This window comes from Mytilus californianus, unplaced genomic scaffold (genome assembly GCF_021869535.1).
Source record: "Mytilus californianus isolate M0D057914Y unplaced genomic scaffold, xbMytCali1.0.p SCAF_2, whole genome shotgun sequence".
NCBI lineage: Eukaryota > Metazoa > Mollusca > Bivalvia > Mytilida > Mytilidae > Mytilus > Mytilus californianus.
Genome location: NW_026262668.1, coordinates 77,890,115 through 77,907,730, shown reverse-complemented (window position 1 = coordinate 77,907,730; position 17,616 = coordinate 77,890,115). Strand labels below are relative to the sequence as shown.

At 31.1% G+C, this 17,616-nt stretch overlaps 1 protein-coding gene across 16 annotated transcripts in view; it reads left to right on the top strand.

Annotated features, from left to right (window-relative positions):
* The window catches only part of LOC127728229 (disabled homolog 2-interacting protein-like), a 130,649-nt gene extending 119,553 nt beyond the window's left edge, over nt 1-11,096 (top strand). For 14 of the 16 annotated variants that reach the window (XM_052235458.1, XM_052235459.1, XM_052235457.1 and 11 more), the window contains 9 exons: nt 61-140; nt 387-562; nt 881-1,029; nt 1,862-1,937; nt 2,164-2,254; nt 3,312-3,428; nt 3,714-5,159; nt 5,955-6,157; nt 8,551-11,096. In XM_052235458.1, the coding sequence (XP_052091418.1) occupies nt 61-140; nt 387-562; nt 881-1,029; nt 1,862-1,937; nt 2,164-2,254; nt 3,312-3,428; nt 3,714-5,159; nt 5,955-6,157; nt 8,551-8,800 (2,588 nt within the window). In that variant the 3' untranslated portion in view covers nt 8,801-11,096. Of the gene's footprint in view, nt 1-60; nt 141-386; nt 563-880; nt 1,030-1,861; nt 1,938-2,163; nt 2,255-3,311; nt 3,429-3,713; nt 5,160-5,954; nt 6,203-6,653; nt 6,675-8,550 lie in introns of all 16 variants that reach the window. The other 2 variants (XM_052235462.1, XM_052235461.1) reach the window with 2 other exon arrangements.
* Nucleotides 11,097-17,616: the final 6,520 nt, after the last annotated feature.

Genomic DNA, 17,616 nt, shown 5'->3' with positions numbered 1-17,616 from the left:
TTTAATATTGTTTTTTTGTAATGGAACTACATCAATTGAATCTGTTTTTTTCCTGTTCAGATAACAAGCACCTTACAATGAGAGGTAACTCTATCGGAACCAAAGCAATGGAGGCTTACATGAAACTTGTTGGTGAAAAGGTTAGTTATAGAAAATAAATCTTTATCAACAAAGTGTTGGTAAGAATTAAAAATAATAGAAATATTTTAAAATGAATATAATAAATTTAATAAATAGAATAAATTGTGATAATTGATAATAATTGAAAAAAATTCAATTAAGTATTCCAGTTTAAAATATATTATCAAGTAAATGACTAATATGAGTGTAAATGAGTTTAATTTATCATTTATATGACTTACTTTAAATGATTTGTATTTTCATAGTATTTACAAGATACGATGACAGAGTTTGTGAAGTCTTTGATAGAATCTGGAGATGATTGTGAGGTAGATCCCACAAAAGTTACTCCACAGTTCTTACAGAGTAACCAAAGTATACTGGACATGTACAGTGAAATGGTCTTTGCCAAAATCATCAATTCACACTGCTATTTCCCCAGGTAATTCAATATTAGATACAGAACACACACCCAAAAAAAATATTGTATAGGTAATAGCAACAATATGTAACGATGTTTTTTATGTTATTGACAAGAATAAAAAAGTCACAACTTCAACAGAATTGAGTACTGTATATAATTTATTTATATCATTGATCTTTATGATGAAAGGAATAAGTGGTGAAGGCTGTTCAGTGACCTATAATTACTTTTGTCTTCGTCATTTTAACTCTGGTAGATACCGGTAGTTGTCTTATTGTCAATCATACTACATTTCCTAACTTTCATTTTGGTGTTAAATATATATTATTTTTACAGTGAACTGAGAGATGTCTTCGCCTGTTTTCGTTCTCGTTGTTTGGAGATGGAGAGAGAGAATACAGCAGAGAATTTAATAAGTGCCTCATTGTTTCTTAGGTTCCTGTGTCCAGCTATAATGTCACCTAGTTTATTTAATTTAATACAAGGTAATTCAGGTTATTAACATTCATTTTCCCAATCTTGATTCATATGAAATATATACATACATAGTAAATATTGAATATTTACACTTTCAGGGGTTAAAACATTTTTTGTTCAAGGCTAGGCTAGGCTAGGATTAGAAATAGAAATATGAAACATGCCAGACATTCCTCTCTGGTTTCCTGCCAATTACAAATAAAATTGATAAATAAAAAATGTATTGTTATTTTTGATATTAGAATGTCTGACAGAAACACTTAAGATAATTTTTTAAGAAGTATGTGATTTTATACATAATTAGATGATTAAAAGATCAGGGATTTTGCAATTCTGAATAATATTACATTTTTTTTATGAACATCCTGTTAATGTCAAAAATATGGCTTTAAATAGTTAGTGACCATATTTCATATTTATAAATGATATCAATACAATTTGACTGCATGTATAAAATTGAGAATGGAAATGGGGAATGTGTCAAAGAGACAACAACCCGACCAAAGAACAGAAAACTGCTGAAGGCCACCAATGGGTCTTCAACACAGAGAGGAGAAAATCCCGCACCCGGAGGCGTGCTTCAGCAGTTTTTAATATAAAAATATTTAAAGATTGTTGAGTAATAAATGATTTATGTTTACAAATTAATTTGAAATTTGTAACCATGTCTATAATGAAATAGTAAAAAAATACACTAGGACTCAGGGGCTTCAAATTTTTATCTTAAAAAAGGATAAACAAAAACCAAATAAAATTATCCGAAAGATAAGAACAGAAATTTACATTTAATGCATTTAAATCAATGAGATGATAGTCTTCAGAAATCTGTCTGTATTTCAGAATACCCTCCAGATAAAGCTGCCAGGAATCTTGTTCTACTCGCTAAGACAATCCAAACTCTTGCAAATTTTACCAAGTAAGTACTTAAGTATTTTTATAACTATAAATTTATCTTGTAATATATTTTATAAGCATTATTACTACAAATCTTTATGATAATTTATCTGCTTTTTAGTAACATACATACAGATGCTTGACATTACATATAGGAATTTATTAAATAAATGATCATCAAAGTTCTGAGATAAGAGTTATTTATGAAGTCTGATTACTCAAATGTATAACTTTCTCATTATTTTCAGATTTGGAGCCAAAGAAGAATATATGACATTTATGAATGATTTTATTGAGCGGCATAGTGAAAGTATGAATCAGTTCCTCCAACAGATATCAGTAAGTTTTTTTATACTATTTTTATACTATTGTATGGTTGCTGTTTGCTATTTAGGCCTTTAGTTTTCTCTTTAATTGTTTCATATTTTGTCATGCCAGGGCAATTTATAGCTTACTATACAGTATTCGGTATTGATCATGGATGAAGGCTCTATGATGGCCTATAGTGCTGTACATCCTCATCCTTTTGTTTCGGTGGCCAAGTGGTCTAAGTAGTTCTACTACTGTAATCACTAGCCAGTCAACACTTAGATTGTGAGTTCGAACCCCGCTCGTGCAGGTGCACTCGACTCCAATCTTAATTGACTAGGATTGTCAGTTTTCCTATCGAAGGTTGGTGGTTTTCTCTGGGCACTCCCGTTTCCTCCACCAATAAAAACTGGCTGCCACGAAATAGCCCAAATGTGGCGCTTAAAAGTGGCGTTAATACACCAACAATCAATCATTTTGTTTCTTGTGGATAGGTTTCTCGTTGGCAATAATACCACATCTTATTTTTTTACAATACAAAAATATTTAGAATTGGGGTAGTTATACAGTAATATTGTGATAAAATTATTGCAAGTTTTAAGTTGGTTGGTTTCAGACTATTCATATATATAGATATCGAGTGTAATGCAATATTTTTCCACTTGAGACATGAAAATTTAAAACGCGAGGCTCGCAGAGCATTTTAAATATTTAAATTTAACTGTCAAGAGTGGAGAAATATTGTATCACACCAGATTTGGTGGTAGAATCTGTTTCTCTAATGATGTGTAGATGATATGCAGACTAACTTAAATTTTCTTTCCAATGATCTGCAAAAAGATTTTTTTCTTTCTATGTAATGTCATCAGGCATGGTCATCTTTTTTTTCTACATCACAATAGGAAATTCAGAGGAACACAAGAAAATTTGACATCATAATTGAATTTTGACCAATAAAGAACTGAAATCAAAGGAACGACACCAAGAAAAAAGAATGATTTATTAATTTTTTATAAGTTGAGAATAAAATTATTTAATCATCAACATATCAGGATTTGATAAATGATTTTTTTTTTTTTTTTACCAGTCAACAGATACAAATGGAGGGAACCAGTTTCTAGAGTTTGATGGGTACATTGACCTGGGTAAAGAATTATCTATTTTACACAGTCTGTTAACAGAATCTCTAGAAAAGTGCCCTCAGGTAAGTTATAACTCACCTGTTTATTAAGACCATTGCAACTACAAAGAGGTAATAAAGAATAGAATAATGTGAATCTGTGTACAAACTTTTATATTTAATGCTTTTAAGTAGAAAAAAAACAAAATAATGTAAATGTACATTACACAATGTGTTTTATTGTTATCTTAGTTTCTGATAATTTTACATCAGAATGGCATATGATTGGATAAGGTTACTTATAGGGATAAAACTTCATACTGACAAAGTGTTGCCATATATCATATATTTTTTTATTGTCTGTTTCAGGATTCTTTATCCAGCTTAGGAAAACTGCCAAGCATTTTAAGTAAATTGAAAACTGCCTTTGAAAATCCAGATGTTGGTTTGGTGATTCCACCACCAAAACAGAACAGGAAATCCCAAATATATGACAATCTAGTCAACATGCCTCCTCAAACTAGCACCTCCCCTACAGAAATTGTCAGGGAAATGTTAAAACTTTGTGGAGGGGAGGATATTCCTGTGTTAAGTGGGAGGCGAGGATCAAGATTGGGCGTGTTTGATTCTGAAAATAATGTTGAGACAGATGATGATTTTGGATTTTATAAAAATTCTAAGTATGATGTGTCTAATGTATCAGTGAAAAGTGTATCAAATGAACAAAGAGTGAATGAATCTTGGAGTGAAATTGTTAATGTGGCAGAAAGCCACCAAGGAGACTATATTGATTTGTTGCATTTCGCTGATGAGGATGTACATAATTCATCAATGGACTCTGATCACAATATGAATGGGAGTGAAATATCTATAAGTCAAATATCTACTATAGCATCTTCCGGTTATCAGTCTTTCGGATATAGTCAATCCAGTTCACCTATTGATCCAAATACTACACAGGATTTTTCTAAATCTCATTCATCTCAGGCTCCTCTCCAACCATTATCATTCTCAAATCCAGTGTATAGACATCAGTTCAATAGTGCAAAACATTCAATGTCTAGTCCTAACGTCATCAGACAGGGATCCAGTTCTGGATCAGCCAGTAGTGAAGAGGACACTGTTAAACATAGAAGTCCTGTGAAATCCTCAGACAGAGAATTATTTAGTCCCCAGCGTAATGACCCATTACGCAATCTTGCCCCCAAATTATCCAGTTCAAGTAGTAGTGAATCTTTAGAACAAGAATTGTATAAAATGACTCGTTCTAGTTCTGCAATGTCAACAACTGAATCAACAAAATTTACAAGATCTAATTCTGTACAGTCATCGAGTGATGCAGTGAAATTTTCATTAGATTTACATTCATCTGTTTCATCTCAAAATAGTGATGATGTTCGCAATAGTAATATTACTCCATCTCATACAACTAGTAACCATTACTCATTGAGTCGGGCTCCATCCAGGCCTAAAGAACTTTCCCATACTGGCAGTATGGATTTTTCGCATATGAGACAAAGATATAACGATCCAATACGTAGGACTGCTACTGATTCACACATTTCTTCTCATATTAAATATGGACCAAGTCATGCTTATAGTAATAGTGATATTACCAGTAATTCTAGTCGATATAGTGATAAATATTATACAGACAATTCTGACAAAGGTTCACATAAATACTCTTTTGGTGATAGGTCGTACACAGAAGATTCCGATCAAGGTTCACGGAAACTCTCTCCGAATAATGCTGTACATATGGGAATTAAGTCTGTACAAAGAAAAATACAGGAACAGGAAAAAACAAAACAGGAGGTATATATAGATAAAATTGTATTATTTTTTTCTAATCGGATAACAAAGAACATTATTCATTATGTTTAATCTTGTATATGAAAATTTTTTTTTGGTATGGAACTCAGCTCAATTTCAGTCAAAGAAAACCCACATCTTAAGTAATTCATTATTAATGTAATATAGGTTATATTGATTTTGACAACTGAAGAAGTAATAATAACTCTTGTAGAACACACACTTTCTATCTACATAATTGTTATGCCCCCTCCTATAGGCAAAGGGGGCATTAAGTGTTACCCTTGTCTGTATGTAAGTCCCAAAATTGGTTTCCGTTCTCTAACTTTAGTTTGCTTCAACCAAATGTTATGAAACTTATACACAATGCTTATTACCACAAAACACAGATCAAGTTAAAATTTTGGGTAGCGTCACTTTTACAGTTCTCTAGTTCTGTGTCTTTATAACGTTATATGCAAGCGGGGGCATCATCTGTGTCCCATGGAAACATTCTCCATTTATTTCAAATGGTTTGTTCAGTTATATTTGTATATCAGGTCAAATAATTCAGAAAGAAATATGGCAATTACTTGTTGCCATTATCATTTCATTCAGTTCAATTTGTGATACATTGTATTTGCTGAATGTGGATACTTTTTCTAAAGATGGTATGCAGATGGGTTAATTATACATGTAAATCAACTGTAACAATGGTTTAACTGTATTTTCAGAAAGTAAAAAACCCTTTTCATATAATCTAACATAAACAGTAACAAAATAGGAATTGTAACTCATCTATTATAATTATTTTCACAGTATGAGAGTGAAGTTGAAACGTTAAGACAACAGTTGAACGAAGCACAAGATCGGCTTCAGCAAGCTGAGGATAGGTTGAAGGAACATGAAACAGGAACACAGCAGTTGGTTGATGATTGGCAATTTAGACTGTCTGAAAGTGAAGAAAGACTTCGTAAACAACAAGTACAAAAAGACGATCAGATGAAACAGATAATACAAAGGTTAGATGATTCAGCATGGAATTACAACGACGTCATTTATCTGTGGTGAAAATTCATTTTTTGGAATTCATGCCTGGCTTAAGTAGAACCACTCTAGTATTTTCTGTAGTTGTCTTTTTTTCTTGCACAATGCTTTTTGTCTCAAAATTTGTTGCTTTGTAATAGCAGCATAAAATACTACATATTTAAACGAGCATAAGTGTCGTAGGTTTTTTGGTTAGGAAAATGATACTTGAGGAACATTCCAAAGTTTTACATGTATATTCAATGTAGATGTTAGGAATAAAAAAACATATTAGAAATACTCTGAAGTGCCTTTTTTGATTTACACTATTCATGGTTTTATGATCAATTTAAAAAAAAGAATGTATATTCTTGTGTATAGTAAACATGTTGAAACAAAACTATGCTAAGGGAGATAATCTTAAGAAACCAAAAATTCTTAAATGTACCAATGAAAATTGTAAATAAAATGATTATCATTATATTATTTCAGTTGTATCGAGTATATAAAATGGTAATTTTCTAATTAAGTTGTAATTAAGCATGAACTGAATCATTAGTTATTTCTTTGAACACTACTTGTCAACTCTTTCAGGCATGGAGTAATTTCTGCATGAAACTTTAAAGTTTCTTATGTATATTTCTTGTTATCTTTTTTAAAAAAATTTTGGCAGGAAACTTTTTTATTGATTTTTTTTTAATAACTCAGTTTTCAGAATATTTTGAATAAAGAAAATTGTATTTGATTATTATAGTTTTCATAGCATAGGTGAAAAGATCAAGAATTCATAGTTTTAGTGTAAAATAATATTTGTTTAAGTAGTTGATTGGAAGAGAGGTTCTAAAATTTAGCGATTTTCTATAAGACTCAAATCACAATTTCCCCTGGTTAACATGCTTATTTAATATGAGCATTCTGTTGCTTCCTGTAATACATTTGGGTTATAGTATCAGAAGTTAATGCCTTTTATATAAAGAAAAATATTTAACATTTATATTAACACATACATATCTAACTGTTAGGAACTTTTATTTGAATTACTTTTTAAATTAAATATCTTAAAGGTATGTCTTTTGCAGTATGGTACTATTCCATTTACATTAATACGTTCAAATTCAAAACAATTTTATCTCGTATATTTTATTATATTAAAGTAGTAGACAGAATGTTTTTTTTTAAAGTCAAAAAAATGAAATAAGAAGTAGAAATATCTATTAAGATATACTTATTCCTTATCTTAAATTTCCATTCCTGATCTTTATACTCCTAAATCCTGAATGCTATACCTACAGTATGATGCACTGATACATGTTCAATGTAGTTACAATACATCTACTTAGAATATATTAGCAAATAGAGATAGCACAAATCATTTCCAGTAGTCCATCCTTAAAGTTATATAAGATGTGATTAATTTTTGGAGGGAAATATGTTAAAAGATAAAGTACTATATATGTTCTCTTTGTTTGTCTCCACTATTTCTGATGTAAAAGAAAGTTTTTATTTATCTGTAAGAGGTCCTGAAAATGCATCTATAGTAATTGATAAAAATAATCCCTTCTTTAAATATTAAAAGAATGTTTTGAACATTATTTACGAAACTCTCCTAAATAATATCAGTAGTTTCTTGTGATTATTGTCACATAGTTTTATATCCTTGAATTACTACATGTATCACTAAAATTATTTATTGTAAATATTATGCGGAACACTTATATTTTGCTTTCTGTGTAACAAGAACATTAGGACTTTTATATATTTTTCTATTATCTTTATGTATTCAGTATACAGTGATTAATAACAGTTATTAAGATTAAGATTAAGAAAAAAAAAAAAAAGAGGCAATAGATAAACAAGAACAAAACAAGTGCTGGTTTTTGTTTGTTTCAAGCTTAATTGTTTGATGTTGTTGCTTTCTTGATAGCATATGTAGTTAGTTTACATTTAAAAACAATGAAGTATAAAATCAGAAACTATTAATTCTTTTATTATTTCATCAGAGTAACAGCATTAGTGTAAATTTGAATAATTTCAGAAATGAGAGAAATTTTTAATTATTATTTTTGGTTTGTGTTAGCTTTAATATAACAGTAAATAATAAATATTAAAACAGGCCAGGAAATCTAAAGGAAAAAGTAGAGAAAACAAATATTGGTGTTGATGAAAAGAGCTATGGGGTTATATACCAGTGAGGCAGCAACCCAGACACAAAAACAAGAAGTTAATCATTTCTTTGTCATGATCATCCAAATTGGACGATATTAAATTGTTGATTATTTAGAAATTGCATTATTTCAACAGAATAAAGTAATAACTTTACACAATGTAAATAAACATTGATGGTTTACTCTTCAAAAATACTGATTTTTTTTTTATCTTTTATTCCCAGATTGATGACTGTCGAGAAGGAACTAAAGGCAGACCAAGAGGAGATGCAATCATTAGTTCGTCAGAAACAACGTGTCATTGAGGCACAGGAAAGGAGAATACAAACTCTTGACAATGCTAATGCCAAACTGATGACTGCATTATCTCAGCTACGCAGTGTTTCTCAACAAAATCATAATGGAATGATTGGTCCATTGAGATCCACCATTTTAACAACAGAAATTGCAGAATTCAAAACTAGTTCATGTTAAGTACATCAGAAAAAAATGACATTGAAATTGATGGCATATATCATGTTATAATATACATTCAAAACATGTCTATCATGTGAAAGCACTTTAATAAGAATGTGAAATGTTGACTTAATTAAGAAATCCATACTTGACTTTATAAAGTAATACAGTATTCTAAGCAAACATCTGTAATGTCTATTAAGCTTGTTAGGAAGTCCAGTTTTTAATATTCCTTAGTTGAAGATTATTATCAGCTATATATAAATGTGGGCTTTCAGATAATGTACCTCAAGTAATAAGTGTGTACTTATAATTTATATGTGTGCTGAATGTTAGAATCATGATTTTGTGAGCTTAACAGTGGTTGCTATCTTTGTGCTTTCAAACATATTGTAGCCCATCAAACTACATCAATCAATTTGTGCTCTAGCGTCTTTAGGATTTTATTCCTTTCATAATTAGAATACCAGATGATATATAAAAAAATATATTAATTATTAAAAAGTTCAAAATATATGTTGAAAGAGTAATGTATTTGCGATCTTTGATTACTAAAGTAATTGCTACAATTTCACAAAGAAATAACATGGAAAATTGTTTACAAGCAAGATCAATTTTTAAGAACGGTTTTCCTATGTAGTTGTTTAAAAAAAAAAAGTTAAAGTAAAAGATTGTTATAAGAAAACCATTACAAAAGAATAGGCGTCAAAAATTAGAATACTATAATGGGAGAAAATGTTTTACAATTTGATAAGTAGTATTATGAGGAATTTTGATATAGATGAAAAAGAAGTGTACATGCATAATGTAAGAGCAGATATGAATGTTTTATATATATGATTGTAGAACACTGCATGCTAACTGGTAATGATATAAACAAAATATCTGAATGTTTCATAGATTGCTAATTCGATAATTCCATAAGTGTGACAAAAGGAATAGTTATATCCGCCAATCATGTCTGTTGAATAAGGTGCTATAGCAGTGATATTCATTCAACAGATAATTTTCAAACTTAAATTTTACTGTAATTTTTTTTCAAAAATTTGTTTATCATTTTCATATATAGTTATTATTGTTGTATAAGTCAAAATTTCATTAGTCATTGTCTTGATCTCAGAAATAAAGTACCATCAAATAGATTATTTTCTGGATGTAAATTACTAATATCTCATTCAAACATATCCATCATAGTAGAACTGCCATTGCATAAGTGCTATTTATAGTATTTGATGTGTTCTGAGTTACTTTGTGTGAGCATATAAAAGTGCAATGCCCATTTTATAAATAGAAATTTTATCTTCAGATTCATTCACCAAATATTCCAATGATAAGGAATAAAGTGAAGCTTGTATTCTTGGATCTAACCTATTGTGTGGTGGACTGAATGACAAAAGTAGTGTTGGCTGTATTTTTAAGATTGAAGAGTTATTATTTTGTGTATGTAATGAAGAATGTTAAGAGTCCAGTCTTCAGATTGAATATATGTTTACAAGGTCATATGTATATGGACCTTTTATCTATTAAAAAAATATAATGTTGAATCATTCTGTATTGGTTTAATTCCTTCTTCTTTTTTTGTTTTTTTGTTGTGTTATTTTTGGTAAATTAATTATAGGTTAAATTTAGAATTCCCCTTCTTATTTTTAGGTTTGAAAAAGTAAGAGACAACCTATCTGTTCCTCTTTGTCTTCTGTAGTCACAGAAAATGAATCCCACTGTACTCAGTCACAGATGTATTATATATACATGAATATGTATACAAAATTCAATCTTAGACTGGACTTCATCTCAGATGGTTGTGAATTATGTGTGTTTGGTTATTGAAAACTTTGTAGTGCTAGGTTAGTTTGAAAATTTAATGAAAAAAACTTCATCGTTACTTCCTCTGGATCCATTGTGAACAAGTGATTGTTTCATCAACCAAGAAAGTTTTTTATAAGAATATGAGTTAAGAATCTCATCATGCTATTTATAAAAATTGTAAAAAAAAACATCATTGATTTATCATAGTGTTTACAATGGAAGCTTATAAGAAGTCCACATTATTTCATTTGTGATGGGAAACAATTTCCCCCAAAGTCTGTGCAATATTTATTGTAATTGCAAAAAAAAAAATGTTTTCTTGGCGTATATTTGTAAAAAAAATAACCATTGTAATACATGTATATGCAAGTATAGTGCTGTTTTGTAACATAAGATTAGCAAGTATTAATGTAAATATTTTGTGTTCTGGTCCTGAGTAGTAAGATTGTTGAGGTAAAACATTGTACATTAATAATGGCAAAAAATAAAATGGGATATTTCAAAACTGTTTTTTTGTATTTTGATAACTGCTGCCATCTCCATTAATCTTTTACCTTATTTCTCTACCCATATATCCTGCTCAGAACTTTAAAAGAACTCTTATTGACACTACAAAAGATTTAATCACAGAAAGTCGAGGTTGACCTGGAGTTATCTACATTATATGTGTGGACATGAAGACATTATCATGTTTGACCTGATGTCATCCTAGCATGGTATAAAAACTATGAATGTCTTATGTTCTGAATCAATAAACACTAAAATCATTGTAATAAATAAATTAGTCTATAGATGTTTAAAATATCTGTTGCCTTACCATGATATGAACATTTTTGGCTTGTTTGCTGCTTTTAGTTTAAAAAAGATATGCCCCAAAAAACATAGCTCGACTCATGACCGACATTTTATGATATTTTTCTGCAGAAAATCTAATATACTAACCATGGAACTATGACTTACCTTGAAGTTGATAAGTAATATAGAAACTAATGTAAAAGATGGGATATGGTGTGTTAATTCACAAATCTCTACACACACTGGACAATAGCAAAGGAACAACAATGCTATAGATGTTTTCTTCTCAAAAATCACATTTAAGGGTAAAGCCTTCAACATCTAGCAAAGCTCACACCTCTATGCAAGTTCAATTATAATGCAATAAATAATGTAAAAATACTTAATAATATTATGATAATAATTGCACATAGAATTAAAGCTAACCTATTAAGTAAGCAAAAGTTTCAAAGTCAATAGACCATGACTTAGGGGCAGTTATCATGGATGTATCCCAGACATATTACCCCACTTAGTCCCTTAGCACCAGTTTGAGTGGAATTCTTTGCCAAATGTAGATCAAGATACATCTAGGCATTGAAGAACACAGATACAGGCTTAAAAGAAGTTACAATCTTTAACTGGTAAAGAAGTCCAACAATACTGTTGATGTTTGTCTGACAATCTCATTGCGAAATATAGAAACAATGCAACCACAGGCACATCAGATATTTTTTAGATAACTTGCCAGAAAATAGGGCAAATAATTTGGACTGAATAAAACTCACCAGAGCAAAAAGAAATAGAACACATAAGAGATGTCTAAAGAATAAAAAAGCTAGGACAAAAAATATGAGAGTTTACATCTGAGGACTGGGAAACTTCTTTACATTAAGTTTTTGTCTCGCCTTGACGGAGTCAAAAAGCAAGACTTAGGCATGCTGTTTCTGACCGTGTTGGCGGCGTCAGCGGCAGTCAACAATGTATTACCGGTAGATTTTGATTAGGTAAGTTTATGGTTAACCAATAATGGCAGGTTAATGATATTTGATATGCAGTTGTATTATTATTGGCAAATCTCATTTCCATGGAGATAATTTGGCCCTGTCCCCTCAGTCATGGTCTATTGACTTTTGCTTAACATGGTTTGTGATTAGGTCAGTTTAAGGGGAACCACTTGTGGTAGGTCAAGGATATTCGGTATGCAGATGCACAAGCATTGGCAAATCTTATTTCCATTGAGATTATTTGTCTCCGCCCCCTCAGTCATGGTCTTTTGACTTTGAATGTTTTGCATAGTTTACATGTTAAGTCAATGATAGTATAAGCATTTGCAAGTCTTCTTTTCCATGGAGATTATTTGACGCCATCCCTTATCAGGGTTCATTGACTTGGATTTTTTTTACATTGTTAACAAGATAAAGTTTGTATTTTTGTTAGTGATAAGGAAAAATTGTTTTTGGTATGCAGTTTTATAAGCATTGGCATTTTTCTAATTTTGATGGAGGTTATTTGGTCCTGGACTTTCAGTCATGTTATATTGACTGTGAATGTTTTGCATATTTTAAATTTTTGTCTTGCCTTGACTGAGTCATAAAATGAGACATAGGTATGCTGTTTCCAGTGTTGGCAGTGGTGGCAACAATGTGTTAGTTTGTGATTAGGTCAGTTTTGTAGGGAACCACTAGTGGTAGGTCAATGGTATTTGGTATGCAGTTGTATAAGCATTAGCACATCTCATTTCCATGGAGATTATTTGGTCCTGCCCCTTCAGTCGTGGTCTATTGACATTGAAACTTTTGCACAGTTTACATGTTTTAGTTTGTGATTAGGTCAGTTTATGGGGAACCACTAGTGGTAGGTCAATGATATTTGGTATACAGTTATATAAGCATTTGAACATCTCATTTTCGTGGTGATTATTTGGCTCCGCCCCCTCAGTCATGGTCTAATGACTTTGAAACTTTTGCTTCGTTTACTTGTACTAGTTTGTGATTAGGTCAGTTTATAGCGAACCACTAGTGGTAGGTTAATGATATTTAGCATTCAGTTGTATTAGCATTTGCACATCTCATTTCCATGGAAATTGTTTGTTACCGACCCCTCAGTCGTGGTCTATTAACTTTGAAACTTTTGCTAAGTTTACATATATTAGTTTATGATTAGGTCAGTTATTGGGGAACCACTAGTGTAAGTCAATGATATTTGGTATGCATATGTAGTAGCATTGGCACATCTCATTTCCATGGAGATTGTTTGGCCCTGTACCTTCAGTCATGGTTCATTGACTTTGAACACCTGAATATTTTGCATAACTTACATGTTAAAATATTGCTATTTTAATTTCAACATTTGCATTTTACTATCAAAATAACAAAAAGGTGAGACATATCTCTGTATTAACAGTTTATTTAACATTGCCATTTGGATTCAATATTTGCATTATACTCTCGAAATTACTAAAGGAAAAGGCAAGACATATCTCTGTGTCAACAGTTTATTTAAAACATGAACTATTTGACTTGAATATTGAGTTTGTCTAACCCTGCGCTCTATGTTTCCTAGTCCCAAAAATGGTAAAAATTCTGAAGAATTTGTCAACTTTCTCAAAAAATTCTATTTTGACCTAATTGGGGTGTAACTGACAAAGTTTTGTGATAAAAATCATTCAGTTTCACTTTCTCACACATATATACATCAACTTGAAACACTTTTCATCTAGAAATAATGAACTACGTATTTTGGGCCTATAGGGCCCTTACTGCACAGATACCTTTTTCCCTTAAAGCAATTACACACAGAAGCTAAATTTGACTTTTAATTTGGCATACCCATACCTAACCATATAGTAAAGGTGAATTGTTAGAAGTTGTACATACCCTTGAAAACTGAAAACCTTAAAAATTTAGGTTTTTGTAAGAACTTTTCTTCAACGTTTATCAATCAGGAATAATGCCTCTTAATATTGAACACTTTACAATTATCACGAATGTATCCCAGATATATTACCAAAACATTTGTTTTCTCTGAGCTTACTTATCTTTGTTTTTACAGTTAAATGCAAAGTGCTTGGCTTGATCAAACACCAAGAGTTAACTTAAACAATCTCTCCCTAGTTTTGAGCACCCTATTCGACTATGAGGTCATTATAGTCTTTAATAATTGACAAATAATTCACACCAAGTCCTGAGTTGGGTCAAGAATCCAGAATATGAATGAATATTTCAGACTAATTCAATCAAATACAAAGAATTCAGGTGAAGATCTCGTCAGCAATGAAATACGCTGTATATATATATTTTTTAATCTGGTAAACATATTCATCATGGAAGAGGAATTAAGACCTTTATTTATAAGAAGTGAATGCCTTATTAATATATTTAAAACACAATACATATAGTCTGGTAATAAACAGAAGAAGAGTTTCATTTTCAAGATAAAGGATCAAAACCCATTGCTTTAATATATAAAACTTTCTAAAATACTGCTGTGGAATGCACAAGTTTTAACTACATAAAGTCCTTTCATTATGGCTATATTAATGAGCTGTGTGTTCCTGCGAAAGTAAATAGAATTTATTTGAAAAATACCTATATGGTCTAAATAATCATATGGTCCGGCTTATAAATAACCAAACGAAAATAATACTTATATGGTCCGGAACATATATATAGGTCTGTTCCTCAATACCTAATGGGATAAAAAAAAATGATGGGACTAATACTAATTTTTTTTGGTACCAGCTGGGAACTCAAATTGGTATCATAACTATTCCTAGGTCCCAGATACTTATATTAAGAGACTTATTTGATAAGACAATCAAACTCAGTCAAAAATTTTAAATGCATTTATGAAAAGGGGCAAATTTCACTTTATTGTGTACAGTGTAAGGGAAATAACCCACGTTAGTTGATTTTCTTTAATAAAATTAAGTTGAATTATGTCCCTTTCATTACTGAACGAACATGAAAAATTATAAATAAGAAATCCCGCGAAAGGAAATATCCTTGAAAAAGACAGGTAAAAGGTGGTTCCATTCAATGACAAGGGTTTTATAAGTTTGTTTTAACATCAGTACTAAGCTCTTATACCAGCTTGCGACTTCCAAGTTTTAATGATATAGACTAGGGGTTTCGAGTTCGATCCTCACTCATGGCAAGGTGCGTTCGACTCCGATCTCTCTCTCCATCCTCAAATAAAAAATTGGCCGGCAACATGTGGACAAGGGGCTGGAAGTGGTGTTAAACACCAGCAATTCTATCGATTTATCTATATAGATCTCGTTTAATGTAAGTGAAAATGATTATAACAGCAGAAGCGGATGTAGGGGAGGGGAGGGGGCCATTAATATATCAATTAGTAGAAATTTTAAGATGTCTGTGAAAACTGTGTTCTTCTTCTTCTTCTTCTGGTTAAATGTAGGACTCATTTTGAGTATATTCACACTGACGCATAGATCTTTTTATCTCAAAAAATGAATCACAGATCCAATGTGTTTAACATCTCATTGAAATCAAATGTCATGATAGCTGGGAAATATATATAAATGGGTTGTGATTTCCTCATGAAATATATGAATGGGAAGGGATTTTCGCACAATTCAATATATAAATGGGAATGTTTTTCAAACCCAAGCCGGATGTCTGTACCCAAATTAGAAGGTTGGGACCCCCCCCCAACCCCAACCCCAACCCCTCATGGTTTTAGTACGCATATTAGATCTTTATTTTGTATGGCAAATTTTGTTATATGTATAAATATTTAGAAATTTTTCTAATCAGGTGCAAATACAGGATTTGACATAGGGGGTTGGGGCCTTGCAAGCCAACGTTTGGAGTCATACTTGTTAAAAGTTTAAATGTAGCTCCATAAGGGGGTGGCGGGACCCTTGGCCCCTCCCCTAGGTCCCAGATACAGTGCTCTTAAGTGTACAATTCTGACCAGACATTTAGAGCAATTTAAGCAACCTCATAACTACATTTCTTGTCAAATTTTTATGAAATTAAATAAAAAAAGGTCTTTGGAGAGTGTTGACAAACTGTTTTACAGGAGTTATGCAGGAAATAATAATATATGGAAAATAAAATTGTTAGCGATATCAGGCTTACATTCTTTCATGTTCTTTTAAATAAGCAGGTATCATCAATACTATAATCTACAACTTTGTTATTCCACCCCTTAGAAGTAGCCTCCTAGATATAAGTGAGGGCAATTTTACAGGGCTATTTTACAGGAGTTGTGCTCCTTGGAAATAGTAATATATGGAAAATAAAATTGTTAGCAATTCTTTCATGTTCTTTTAAATAAGCAGGTAACATCAATACTATAATCTACAACTTTGTTATTTCACCCCTTAGAAGTTGCCTCCTAGATATAAGTGAGGGCAAGGGGTTTGTTAGCTGGTCCACCTAGGTTTTTAATCTCCATTTGATAGTTTTAAACATGCTGAGTTTTATATGTTAAGCTGACAGGGATTTGGCCAACAGGGAAAATATATTTTCATTTAGAATGTTGGGATGAACATATTTTATGAAGAAAAGGGATGACTGGATTAAGTTTTTGAACATTCCTGCAGTTCTGTATATTCAACAACAAAAATAAAAGAATTAAAGAACACAATTTCTACTTAAGTCTTACAATGATGCTGTCCATTGCAGATTTTCTGGTGTTAATTGTGCATAAATCAATGAGTATTGGCATGATTCACTATTGAGGAACCAACAATTCAATTTGATTAAAAGTATAAAACTTGGAATGATAATGTTGATTACTTGTCAATTTTCACTCTAAATTCAATATTTTTTACTGTCACTAAAGAATTAATGTCACACTTTTATGGCACAAATTGATTTTATATTTTATTTTGTAAGGTTTTTATATGTTTTGTATACCAAATATAAAGGTGTAAAGATAATTACCATTCTAAATCAATTTTAATACCTCAAATGAGAAGTTCAGTCACCATCATTTTTGTTTATATTTCACTTAGTTAGCAATAAATGAACACTAAGTATTTGCTGGAAATTTTGCTATAGGTTGAGTCTCTCAAAATATTTTTATTTTGCAAAAAATTAATTTTACTTGTCAGATAAAATGGAGCTTCATTTTTAGCTCATCTGGCCCATAGGGCCAAGTGAGCTTTTCTTAACACTTGGCGTCCCACGTCTGTCATCGTCGTTGTTAACTGTTACACAAATCTTCTCCTCTGAAACTACTGGCCAAATTTAACCAAACTTGGCCACAATCATCATTGG